General features: G+C 29.9%; 1 protein-coding gene and 1 long non-coding RNA gene across 2 annotated transcripts; both read left to right on the top strand.

Annotated features, from left to right (window-relative positions):
* Positions 1–309: 309 nt before the first annotated feature.
* Positions 310–3,268, top strand: LOC109181993. Its single transcript, XR_002054304.1, has 3 exons — positions 310–346; positions 1,066–1,069; positions 3,216–3,268. It is a non-coding gene; the product is annotated as an uncharacterized LOC109181993 (long non-coding RNA).
* Positions 3,269–3,934: 666 nt separating this feature from the next.
* Positions 3,935–5,188, top strand: LOC109181992 (transcription factor bHLH149-like). The gene is made up of 2 exons (XM_019331987.1): positions 3,935–4,104; positions 4,301–5,188. The coding sequence occupies exon 2, from the start codon at positions 4,394–4,396 to the stop codon at positions 5,018–5,020; it is 627 nt and encodes a 208-aa protein (XP_019187532.1). The 5' UTR covers positions 3,935–4,104; positions 4,301–4,393; the 3' UTR covers positions 5,021–5,188.
* The last annotated feature ends 9,127 nt before the right edge of the window (positions 5,189–14,315 follow it).

Here is a 14,315-nt window from a genome sequence, read left to right on the forward strand (position 1 = left end):
AATGGGAAAATTTTTACCCATAGCCAATATTCAATTCAACCCTGGGTTCAATGAATTTGTTATTTTGTCATCTAATGGCCACTCTTCAATCTTTGAAACAGTGATTTTTCCACTTTTTATGTATTGATGATAGACATCTTTTTGGCATGTTTGGTGGAGTGTTGAAATCAACAAGTAGAACTTAGCTTGTTGCTGCCCTCTCATTCAACACATTGTAAATGACTAGGTTGTAAAATAATTAAATATTTCTACCTAATAATAAAATATATATATAAATAAATAAGTTCCATTTGGAAGATTATAAGTTTGAGCCTCAGTGGAGGCGTTATTGGTTCTTTGTGTTTCAGTAGGTTGAGAAAGTATATGAACAGATACTACAATGTAATAGAGCCAGTAACTTTCAAAAAAAAATAAAATAAAATAAAATTTGATAAGAGTCAATGGTCTTAGTCCTAAACTGGAATGAAAATTATGTTGGCAGTATAAGTTGGATTAAGTGTTTGTTCTTTGTGTTATTTGTGTTGTTCCTTCACAATTTTTTTTTTTCAATTTTACCCTTCACATTTTTCCTTTCTTTTGAAATTTATTTTAACATTAGTCCTTAATTAGCTGGAGTGAAAATTGTGTTAATAGTATAAGTTTTATTACGTGTTTGGCCTTTGTGTTATTTGAATTGTTCCTTTGCAATTTTTTTTTCCAATCTTACATACCCTTCACATTTATTCTTTTCACCTTTATTTTAACATTAGTCCTTAACTGACCAAAATTAAAAATATGCTTGTTATATAATAAGTGGCATTAAATACTTTTATTTGGTGCTCTCTATATTGTACATTTATAATTTCTTATCAAGTTTACTATCAATATTGTTTACTTTTGTCAGTTTTATCTTCACTATGTAAAATTCAAAAACATGTATACATGTGTGCATATGTAGTTACTATACATATAATTTAATATAATTAATGAATACTGTATATCTATTTTCAAATGATTTTCTAATTTGAAAATTTAATTTTTTTAAAAAAATAAAAGTTCAATTTTTTTTTTTGGATTGTAAAAGAGTTTAGTTTTCATTTGTATCTTATTTGATGTGGAATATATGAATCATTGCTTTATTGTCAACAAAAAATTTCTATTTCATTTATTAAGGCATCCATATTATAATCTATTTATAACAAAAGAAATTATAAGAAAAATTAATTACATTTGCTATAAAATATTTTTTTTTGTTTGTTTGTTTGTTTTTTTTTTTTTTTTTTTTGAAATAGAATACCTCTATGTTTATTGTCAACAAAAAATTTCTATTTCATTTATTAAGGCATCCATATTAAAATCTATTTGTAACAAAAGAAATTATAAGAAAAACTAATTACATTTGCTATAAAATATTTTTTTGTTTGTTTGTTTGTTTGTTTTTTTTTTTTTTTTTTTTTTTTTTTTTTTTTTTTTTGAAATAGAATACCCCTATGTTCAATGTCTTTTAAAAAAATTTATGTTAGATAATAATATTTCATATCGTCAAAAATTAAAATGTTATATTCTAATATTTATAAGATTCTTATGTGTTTTTTTTTATTTATTTAATTATTTTGATCATTTAATTTTACTAACTTTTTGTTGTTCATTGGACATTATTTAATCGTTTAGTGCGCGCGTGTGTGTGTATATATATATATATATATATATATATATATATATATATATATATATATATATATATATATATATATATATATATATATATATATGCTGCCCTATGGTTATTAGTTATTGACAAACACTAGACATTTTGTGTCACCAAACATCTCCTTTGTCTCTAAAACAATAATTACATGGTACCAAATGAAGGATTAGGTTGACCTAATTACTCTTTTTTGAGGTTTACCCTGTCTTTACAGGCAAGATAAGGCTATTCAACTAACATATGCCTTCTTGCCTGCTCACTAAGCTTTTCCATTTATTATATTCTTATCTTAATTAGTTTTGTTAAGCAAGCTAAGCCAATACCATGATTTCTAAGTGTGAAGGTCACACATCATTTTGCTTGCTTTAATTTTTCCCTTTTCCCTACCCAGCTACCTACATAATAATAATAATAATAATAATAATAATAATAATAATAATAATAATAATAATAATAATAATAATAATATATTATTATTATTATTATTATTATTATTATTATTATTATTATTATTATTATTATTATTATGACACACTTTATAACACATCAACAAAAGTTTTGACACCTTCACACCACAAACCACATTTCAAAATCCTTATTTTGCATCTATCAATTACTCACATTTTTATTTTTAACTATTAACTATTAATTTTTTTGATCAAATTAAGTCGCTTAACATTTTGAATCGGCCAAATTTAGTTCAGAATATTTGAAATGTCCTTTCTGTTTGGACATTTCACCAAACTTCACCCTTATACAAGTGAGGGGATTTTGAATATTTTAAATTGAATTTGGTTGATTTGAAAAACGAAGGACTAAACTTGATCAAATTAATAATTAAGAACTGAAAGTGAAGATTATTCCATTATAGTCTTTGAGATATTGCAAAATTTAGTTATGTTATTAGTATATAAAATTTGATACAAATAACATTTTCCTGTAAAGTTTAATAGATACCAGTTTGTTTGTTTTAGTAGTATAGTGATGTTTTGCTTTGAATAATTATTACTGCATAATCTAATTAAATTCAAAGAGCAATGGAAGAAATAATTTATTAAGAGTGTCAATAATAGTCTGAAATTGACGGTTAACTTGATAGGACTAAAAAATTACTGATCAGTTAAGATTGAAAAAAGCCACACTCTGATTACTTAAAATAAAATAGTAATATCCAAATTAAAATTAAAAGATCAAAATCTCTAAAACAAATCCCTAGCCTTGTCCTCATTCTTCACTTCCGCAAACCCACAATAATTTGATAATTTGGGTTTGCTTCCACTCTATTGACAATTCTGCATTTGAGAATTATATGTATTTTATGCTCTTGCTTTATATTTAAATTTAATTTAATATTTAATATTTTAGGTATAAAAGAAATGTCTTTTCCAATTAATTGTTGCATACTTGCATTATGTTTGTGAGTTGGAGTTTGAAAATTGGCGATTTAGATTGATTAACTTATGTTTTTAAGATTATGTTTGAAAATTGGAGTTCGAACTCCAGGCATTGACTTTTTGTGCTTCAATAGGTTGAGAAAGTATGTAAGGACATATATTGCATTCTAACAGAGTCAATAATACTCAAAAAATCCTAAAACACCTTCACTAAAGGCTCGAACTCACAACCTTCTAAATGAGAGTCCAACCTGAATGCCATTAGACAACATAATCTTGATTTTAAGATTATATTTTATTAATATAAAACTGTTAATTTATTAAAAATAAAAATGTTCAAGGTTAATTTTAGAACATAAAAAAATCGAATTAAACCCATCAAATAAGTGCAATAATATAATGTTTTAGGGTTAGAGTAACAAATTTGGCAAATTTTACTGTGGACCATGGTCATGTAATAGTATATGCTATGAAGTAAGTATTATTCTAATTAATAATTAGAGTTTAATTTCATTTGACAATATTGCTTTATTTTTTAGCTTCATTTTCTACACATTAATTTCATTATAGCAATACTAAATTAAAGTATACAGTTTCATTTAATGACCATGGTCCTATGTATACGGCTTCATTGAGGCTTTACCTCCCACATGGGAATTGTCACTACATGTCATCTGAACACATGGTGCTTGGCGGTTAATGCAATTAACATCCCTAGAATTTACAAATAATATTAGGGTCAAATAATGAAATATATAATTTAGAGGGGTGGAAACAAGAAAAACAAAAAATGGAAGCACGAAAGCAGGGCCGAAAAGGAGGGGGCAATAAAAGGTGGACGCGTGGGACGGTTGCTCCGTTCTTCTCTCTATCTCTCCCTCTCTCCTCTTTTCCACTACAAAAACGCACCATTCGTCTCTCTCTCTCTCATTCTCTCTCTCTTCAGTTCAAGCCTTCCTTTACTCAATTCGCAACCGGCGCAGCCACCACCTATTCCGCCGCTGCCGGAGTAAACAAAGCAAGGTATATTTACTTCATGATGAACAAAATCTTCTCTCTTTGAAGAAGATTGATTAATCGTGTGCGTATGTAGGGATATGAAAAGTATGTGTGTTTGATTGCTTGATTAGGTATGATAGTAATTCTATTCTATAGAATCATGAGTGAAGAAAAGCTGCAAAGAATCTAATCTAATACATTCTCATCTTTTGATTTGCAGGAGCATTTGAATCTTCAATATATCCTTCTCTCAACCTGCAATACCACGAAGAGAGGCAGAGTACTGTGCATATAAACTTGACTGATTGATAGAATGATGGAGTTATCGTCTTCGATAGCGAATCCCGATGTCAACTCCAACCGATCGCGGAAAAAGCGGAGAAAAATCGGCGAGTCTGACCAGAATCAGCCGCAACCTACCGGCGTCGATGTACTCAGGTGGAGGACCCAGGACGAGCAGCAGATCTACTCGTCGAAGCTTCTGGAGGCCCTCCGTCAGGTCCGCCGGAGAAATGAGGCGCCATCTCCCGCTGTTGCTGGCCGCACTGTTCGGGAGACTGCGGACAAGGTCCTCGCCGTCGCCGCCAAGGGGAAGACACGCTGGAGCAGAGCGATTCTCACCGGACGGCTTAGTTTGAGACTCAGACAGATCAACAAAAAGCATAAGAGAGCCAAGGTGGTAGCCGCCGGCGATATCCGGCCGAAGAAACCGGCGACTAAGAAGAGGTTGCCGCCGCTGCAAAGGAAGGCCCGAGTTCTCGGGCGGTTAGTTCCCGGTTGCCGGAAACTCTCGTTCCCGAATCTTCTAGAAGAAGCTACTGATTATATTGCAGCTCTGGAGATGCAAGTTAGAGCCATGAGCGTTCTCACAGGGCTTCTCAACGGTGCCGGAGTCGGACTACCGGCTAATCCCGACCGGCTTGGCTCAGAACAGTCATAAGCCTTGGCTAAGTGGCTCGTGACTGCGCTGAGGTGTTATATTTTTTATTTTTATATTTTTAGAATCTTTTGTTAATAATTGAGAGTTCTTTTATTTTCTTGTATTTTTTATTTTATTTTCTTTTATTTTATTGTATACATAATCCCTTTTCCACGTTTGATCTCCCCATATTCCCTCCATTTTAGCCACTACCTTCTTCTTCTTCTTCTTCTTTTTTTTTTTTTTTTTTTTTTTTTTTAAATTTATATTTGTGGTTAACAATATCTTATTTATTGGTTTATTCATCAATTATTTGGTTGACTAATCCAACATGCCAGCTAATTATTTGTTTATATATTATGTGCAAAATACTTGTAAAATACTTAAATCTTACATACCTATTTGAGTATTGGTGTTATTTTAAAAGCTTTGATTGGAACTGAAAAAATGAGCCAGCCTTAGGTGCTTTAATTTTCTTTTTCCTTTTATCCAAAGAAAAAATGATTTGGTTGCTCACTTAATTATAACTCATTTAAAACATAAGAATTAATTTAATCTAGATAAATATATATTTTTCAAATAATATTGAAAATTTGGAATTAATTGTGTGCTTGAAAGTTAAAGCCAAAAATGAGTTGTTTTTCCAATTAATGAAAAATAATGTAGTTTGTCTAGTGACCCTAGTCTATTATGTGTGTCAATGACATGTAAACAAACTTAATATAGTTTTAATCGCTAAAATTTATAATTATCTTTATTAGTAACTCTTTAAAAAACAATACAAGAATTGAATTGGTTAGCCTAATAGTAAATAAATAAAAATGCATTTTTAATAAAAATTAATTACGTACTTAATATAAAATTTAAGTTAAATTAGCTATGTGTTCAGTGTTGTGTCGTGGAAAAGACATGTTTCTCGATACTATAATTTTTTTTTTTTTAAAAAGTAATTTGGTCAAACTTGGTGTCTCAATATTCCATAGTTACATTTAAATTCAAAGCTAACATAAAGATTAAAATTTCTCTTAATATTTATTATTCAACTTATAAAATATACTATGAGATATGATAGTAGAAAAGAAAAGGTATTACAAGGAAAAATGGTACAAGATCGAAATTTAAAGTGTTGTCATATTTTAAATGATGTTGAGAATTTAACTTATGTATATGCAATAATGATGTTGTGAGAATTATCTCAAATATGGACCTCATTAAAATTTCATTAGATTAGTCATATATGGTGGGATATAAATGCGTTATATATATATAAAAAGTATTGTCACAAAACGCCAAAAAATAAAAATAAAAAAATAAAAAAATAGCGAGTCTAACAAGCAACGGCCGCCCCTCATTTGCTTACATTTTCACGTGCAGCCTCACCCCACCACGATATTGCACATGCCCAATTCTTTGCACTTTTCCTTCTTTTGTATTAACAAAACCACCCCATCTACTCTACTTTTTTCTTCATTTATTATTATTATTATTATTATTATTATTATTATTATTATTATAATAATAATAATAATAATAATAATAATAATTGCAACCCAGTTTATATATAGGAATATATCTTGTTTGAATTTGAATTTTCTTCTTTGATTTAACCCAAATGAAATTATATCAAAATTGCATACAGGTTTTTGTGACAACTCGTGTTACATACTAAAAAGAATTAAAATTCATTTTGATCCCTCGACTATTGAGTATTACTTAATTTAGTTCTTGGTTTTGAAAATTATCAAATTTAGTTCAGACTTGTAAAAACTAAAATCACACTTAATTTGGTCTATTATTACAAAATTCATCCAAATACCGTTAATTTAAAGGGAAAAATGGTCCATCAACTATTTTTTCACCCACTTTCTCAACCCTTCAGCTATTTGAATTTTGAAGGGAAAAATTGCGTTACTTGTGGCCTTCAAATTAACGGCATTTGGATGAATTTTGTAACGGAGGGCCAAATTGAGTACGATTTTACAAATTAGAGGATCAAATTAGGCCATTTTTAACGTCAGTAACTAAATTAAGTAATAGTTAATAGTTGAGACGTCAAAATGAGTATTAACTCTACTAAAAATATTTCTAAGAAGAAATAGCATTTTTAATTTCTTACTTGTGGTCGGTGCATATAGATTTAGTTTCTGAATTATGTACGGTGTAGATGTATTCCCTAAGGGACTAAATGAATGTTGGGATAATGACTTATCAGTCAAGATTTGACATGTTTGATTAACTTTAACTGTTTGACTTGGTCAAATAACTAAAATGAATGTTTGTAAACAACTATTTGACTTTACTTATTAATGCCAATAAGTTGAAATGAAAAAGTTTCTTGGAGTAGCTTTTTATATTAGCTTATTGCATTTTCATTTAAAATTCAAATTTACCCTTAATAGTTGTTGGTTATTGTGTATTTATATTTATTCAATTTTAATTCTCATTCATATATATATATATATATATATATATATATATATATATATATATATATATATATATATATATATATATATATATATAATTGTGTTAACCACACTAGTACAAAGAAGCACATCGGCTACACCTATACAAGTGTAGCGGATGGGGGTGATTGAAAAAGTGTATGTTTTCGTGAAAAGCATACGAATTATTATTATTATTATTTTTAATAAACACTTTCCGCGACACCCGCTCTGTATCGGGCGTCGCGAAAAGTGTTTTTTTTTTTGTTTTTGTTTTTTTATGACTTTTCGCGACACCTACTGAAAAGAGGGTGTCGCGGAAACTCTTTTTTTTTTCTTTTTTTTTTTTTTTTAAATAATAACTTTCTGCGACACCCTCTCCACATAGGGTGTCGCGGAAATATTTATTTATTTTTAAATTTTGAAAACTACCAAAATTTATTTATTCAAAACCTGTACAAATTTTTTCCAAAACCACCAAATCAACACAAAAATTTACAAAACAAATAACAACAAATTAAACTATTTATTTATAATGATTTTCAAACCAATACTAATAACTATAAACACAAACATCATCACAATATAGTTTGTAAACTATATATACTTCACAATTAATAATCAACACAATAGATCACTACAATATACTTATACTATCAACACAATAATAACAATCAACACATTTAAAAATTGATATCAAGATATACAATTCTTTAACAAAATATAAACATAAGTTAATAATAATAAAGATAATGTTTAAACCATATAAAATTACACACACTCTTCTATAAAGTATTTCGTCCAAAACTCTCGAACTTCATCTATTTCGTTCATGAATTATGGTGCTTCTTCAAATGCCTACAAAAAAATTATAATTAATCAAATTAGTAAACATGTTAATTGATAAATTATAATTTAACTATACATATAGTTCTATTTAAATTACTTACCTCATCTAAACAATCAGCCATTGAATGCTTAGTAATAATGTAGTACATGTATCACAGTACATAGTATCCACATTCAACGCTTACCGATTGTTGTGGATACTATAATATATATATATATATATATATATATATATATATATATATATATATATATATTAATTCATGGTAATATCATATTAAAACACTAAATAAAAACTAAGGTTAATATCATATCAAAACTTTAATTTTAACTTCATACTTTGCATTCCTTCCAATTAATAGTTCTGCTAGTTCCTCGTCTACTTGCAAGTACAGATCGAAATGTCCTATATTAATAATAAACATTTATATCAATTTATAAATAACATAATAACATTTAAAATACATATATTAATAATAAGGTTTTTACTTACATATTCACAAAAGCTTTGACATCAATGGTGCACTCAAATGTCAAAGGATCAAACACATACTATACACAATTTTTGAACGTGTGCAAATCACGATCAGTAACCAATGATGATCACACACACACATATCAAACACTTCAAATAAAGTTATTAAGTTATATAAATTAGTAAAGTAAAAGACTTACTCTTGTTGATACGGTGCCAATATGAATTGCTGATCACTGTGTTCGTCCATGACATGAATGAGATATGATGTAACTGTAGGACAATTTATATTAACCATATCCGCTGAAATTTGTGTTGGACATGCAAACTCGATAGATGTCACTCCAAACTGCTTACACAACTTATTCAAAAACTTGAAAAATAACAAATAAGAAATTTCAATAAACATAAAAAAAAAAAGAATGTATATAAAACACATGAACAATTTGAAACTTACAACATAAACACTTGAATAATCGAGACATCGAGTCAATTCATTGTCAACAAATCATGTATATCCTCCATCATCACATAAACACCTTCACGTGTGCATGATAGAAGACCGTATGATCTATATCCAAATCAATGTACTCTTTTTCAACAGGAAATGGTGTCAACGCTTTGACAAGCAGCTTGCAGTATTTACCCAAAAGTATAAAGACATTTTCACCAACAATTGGGGATCGTGTAGCAGTAGCAGATATCTCAGCACTTTGATATCTAATTTGCTTATTTTGACACAAACTAACAATCACATCCGCATGCAAAGCATCTAACACATCTACATCAACAACTTTACTACAAATAGCATTGAAAAAGAAAAAAAGTTTTGTTATAGCTTGCCTAACATGTTTCGGTTTAAAATATCCGGAGTAGCAACAGGTAACATGTGCGGCATTAATACATGACAATCATGAGACTTTATGCCAACCAATTTAAAGTCTTTCATTAACACAAGTTTTTTAATATTCGATGAATAACCAGAGGGAACCTTGACACCATTTAAACAGGTACAAAAACTTGTGGTGCTAACTTCTCCTGTATTCTCATTTCAACCATATCCTTTCTAGCTTTAATACCATCTTTTGTCTTTCCCTGAATGTTCAACAATGTTCCAATAATGCTGTCACAAACATTCTTCTTAATATGCATCACATCAAGACGGTGTCTAACTGCTAAATGCTCCCAATATGGTAGTCTTACAAGTTTTGCCAAAAGCAGCATCAACATTTTTAACACGTTCATAAACCGCATGTCCAGTTAAAGGCAAACAAGCTACTCGAGTATCTGATTTTCCATTGAAAGTTTTTTTCTTCTTTCGATAAGGATGAACAATTGGGAGAAATGTCCTATGACTTATGATCACATTCTTTTTATTGTTACTCAACCATAGAACATGAGTTTCATCTTTACGTAGAGGACATGCTTTAGCTCCTTTTGTAGTATAACCTGATAGGTTACCATAAGCTGAAAAATCATGCATTTATGGTGTAAAAGATCATTGCATGTAAGGTAAAACTACTTCGACTATAAGCATCATACACCGGCACACCTTCATTCTACAACATCTTTAAATCTTCAATAAGTTGCGCTAGATATACATCTATGTCATTTTCTGGCTGTTTAGGCCCTGATATTAACAACGACAACATGATGTATTTTCGCTTCATACACAACTAAGGTGGAAGATTGTAGACTACTAAAAGGACATACCAAGTAATGTGTCGACTACTCATGTTACCATGAGGATTCATTTTATCAGTACACAATCCAAGTCTAAGATTCCTATTTTCAGTACCGAATTCATGCCACCTCCTTTCAATATTCCTCCATTATGGTGAATCAGCTGGATGTCCTAGTTTTCCATCATTTTTTCTCCCAATAGCACGCCATTGCAAATATTTTGCCTCCCTTGGATTAGCAAACATGCTTTTAAATCTTGGTATTACGGGTAAATACCATAATACTTTCGTTGGTGGACCTTTCTTATCCTCACACACATCATCAACATTTTTCCTTTTATAACGTGATGACTCACACTTTGGATACACATGCAAGTCTTTGTATTCTTTCTAATACAATATGCAATCATTTGGACATGTATGTATCCTCTCAATGTCCGGCCATACCCAACGGACACAACAACTTCTTTGCTTCGTAGGTTGAATTTGGAAGTTCATTATCACTAGGAAACATGTCTTTTAGGTTCTAATAATCCCGTGAAACTCTTATCACTCTATCCATTCTTTGCTTTTAAATTATATAATTTAAGCACATTAGATAACTTAGTATATTTGGTATTTCACTAAAATCTCCTTGCACATAAGATAACTTAGTATATTTGGTATTTCATAGAAATGAGTTAATACCCAAAATTGTCCTCGACTATAGTGGTTTTTCTCAATTTTGTCATAAACGACTTTGGTGTCATAAAGTAGTCCCAGACTTTTTTGTTATTGCTCAATATTGTCCTCCGTTAGGTAATCTGTTAAAAGGGTGTTAAGTACATGGATAAATTAGTAATTTCAAGTTTTGGTCTTCCATTCCCTTATCGAAGGAGGAGCCGGAGCGGGAAAACCGCCGCACTCGCCGGCCGTGGAAGCTAGAAGGCGTGGGCATAGGGAGGAGGAGGAGAAAGACGGCGAGAGGGAGAGTGACGGCGACAACTGATTTGGTTCTCCGGAGACTCACCTTGGTGAGCAAAGCTCGTAGAACAATGGATCCCGGAGTACCTTTTTCTCCCTGGCCGGAGCTCTGGGCATCGTCATTTTGGAATTGTAGTAATAAAAGGGAGGAGGAGTGAGCGGAAGGCGGAGCGCGGCACCGTCATCGGTGAATCTGTGCTTGGGAATTCCTGGCTGCATGGGCGTGGGGAGGAGGAGGAGAAAGACGGCGAGAGGGAGAGTGACGGCGGCGGTGGCGGCTGATTTGGTTCTCTGGAGACTCACCTTGGTGAGCAAAGCTCGTAGAAGAATGGATCTCAAAGGGTATCGTCCGAGACTCACCGCTGGAAGGGCATGGAAGACCAAAATTTGAAATTACTAATTTATCCATGAACTTAACACCCTTTTGACGGATTACCTAACGGAGGACAATATTGAGCAATAACACAAAAGTCTATGACTACTTTATGACACCAAAGTCGTTTAGGACAAAATTGAGAAAAACCACTATAGTTGAAGACAATTTTGAGTATCATATCGAAACTAACCGTAATAAATCCAAAATAATTTCACACGAACCGAACATATCCAATTGATCGGAATTTGATTCGGATATCGGGTGTCAAAAATATCACCTGAAATTTTTGGATATTCGAAATAAAGTTCGGGTATCACCCGAGCCAAGCCGACACCCACCCTTAAAGGTGGCAATGCCATAATAGTCAATGACTAATATTTGAATTTGTTTTGATAGAATTTACTCCATATGTTCTATTTTACTTGCAATGTTAGTATTCAATGATCAGACTAATTCTTTCTTCTTCACTTTTTTAAAATTTTTTAATTTATAATAATTTTTAAATTTAAAATTTTTAGGTGCATTTAATAATACTTTTAATATAGTTTCTAAATATATAAAAGTTATATACTAATACTAACCTAAATATCATAAAAAATTGAATTATATAAATAAATAAAGTCAAAGTTTTGTCATTTGAATACATTAAATGTGATGAAGGGAGTAATTGAAGCGTAACATAAGAAGTTAATTAAGATAGTACAGTGCTAACAAGGTAAAGGAAACTCTGACTAAATGTATAGAATTGAAAGTGCAATTAATTATTCTCTTCAATTTATGTGAGTAGACTAGACATATTACATACACTACTGCACACATGCATGAATTATGTGTATATACTAGGGATGCGTAGGTTGGAGAGGGCAACATCCATTACCCGATTCACTTTATAATTTATTTATTTATTTATTTATTTATTTATTTATTATTATTTTTTTTTACCTATCCCTCATTCTTACCCGTAATGGGTGGACTTTTCTAAAATCCATTCCTAACCCACCAAGTACGGTTGCTCACTACTGTTACTCACCACTTATTATCTTATTTAAATTTTTTAAAAATAATACTTAAATTACTTACACATAATAAAATAATAAAATTCGCTAGTTATATTTAAAATAAAATAATAAATAATATTTAAATATAATAAATAATTAATTTGTTATTTTTTAAAAAATAAATTTATTAGTTTAGAAATAAAAATAGTAAAAAGTTATTAGAAGTTCTAGAAATTTTTATATATAAGTATTGGATCAAATGAGAACAAGTCCTTAGGAGCGAAATAAGAATCAATCTCAGTCTTACATTTGAAAAAATCGGACGGATCAGATCAAATTTTATTTTTTTTTTTTAAAATACAGTGACATTTTTGTAATTATCACCAATTTTACTATGCAAACGTGAACACTAAAATATGTCATTTTCAGACTTTTCTAAGTTTGCACATTTAGTATTAACATTTTACACATTTAGTATTAATATTTTGCACATTTAGTATTAACATTTTTCACATTTAGTATTAAAAGATTGCACTTGCAAAAATTGTTCAAACTGTAGATATTTTTAAGTTAATATTTAATAATTTAGTATTAACTATTAAAGTATTAAATAGTTTATAATTATCAAATTATCAAATCTTAAAAAACTAAAAAAAAATTTAAATAAATTTCTAAAAAATAAAAAAATAAAATAAAAAATATACGGACCCCTAGACGCCCCCATGCGCCTCATGAGGAGCACCTAACGATTTTTTTAATTATGGTATTACTTAATGTTTGTGAAAGTGCTTTTATGCTTCTCCTTTGTTGTCTTTGATTTTATCGTTGTTTGGACAATCTGAGATTACTTTTATAAAGGTAATTTTAGAGGTTCTAAAATGTTAAAATATTTACATCGAATATCATCAAAATTTAATTTACACTTTATTACCAACCATGCTTATAATTTTGGATTGACAGAAATTAAATTACAATTACAATAATGTTGAGTTGGAGTGTTTGTTGTTTCACATATAATTAGGGTTGGAATGTCAATATATTAGTGGTTTTCATCAAATTAATGCGTTTGTCTTAACTCCCCCATGCAATTACACCTTATCCTAAATATTGGGCTTAGCTGGACGGCAAACACAAATTAGATTGTCTTTATCATTATCAAATGTGCAAAAAACAAATAACAAAGGAACTTGTGGTTTTGAGGCTTTGAGCAATTTGAATAATTAACAAGGGATTTGTTTGTAGTCTACATATAATTGCGACAGCTTGATAGCATTTCCCAAGTCAAGTTTTCCAAAAAAAAAAAGAGTTTTTATTTTTTATTTTTTACGTTACACTTTATATATGGTTGGTAAAGAAATTTTTATTCAAAAACTAATTCTCAAATTCCTGTCACAATAATTCACAATGCAGACACTCACAATTTCTTTAAACTCGATTCACTTTCTCATGATGGTGCTAAGAGCATTGAATCGTCGAATTTCCTTATGTGTATGATATATTTGAATGCAAACTCATATCCCTTTATAATG

This window comes from Ipomoea nil, unplaced genomic scaffold (assembly GCF_001879475.1).
Source record: "Ipomoea nil cultivar Tokyo-kokei standard unplaced genomic scaffold, Asagao_1.1 scaffold1043, whole genome shotgun sequence".
NCBI lineage: Eukaryota > Viridiplantae > Streptophyta > Magnoliopsida > Solanales > Convolvulaceae > Ipomoea > Ipomoea nil.

What these genes read in the sequence shown, in the direction of transcription:
- LOC109181992 (XM_019331987.1), top strand. Translation starts at nt 4,394, where the DNA reads ATGATGGAGTTATCGTCTTCGATAGCGAATCCCGATGTCAACTCCAAC.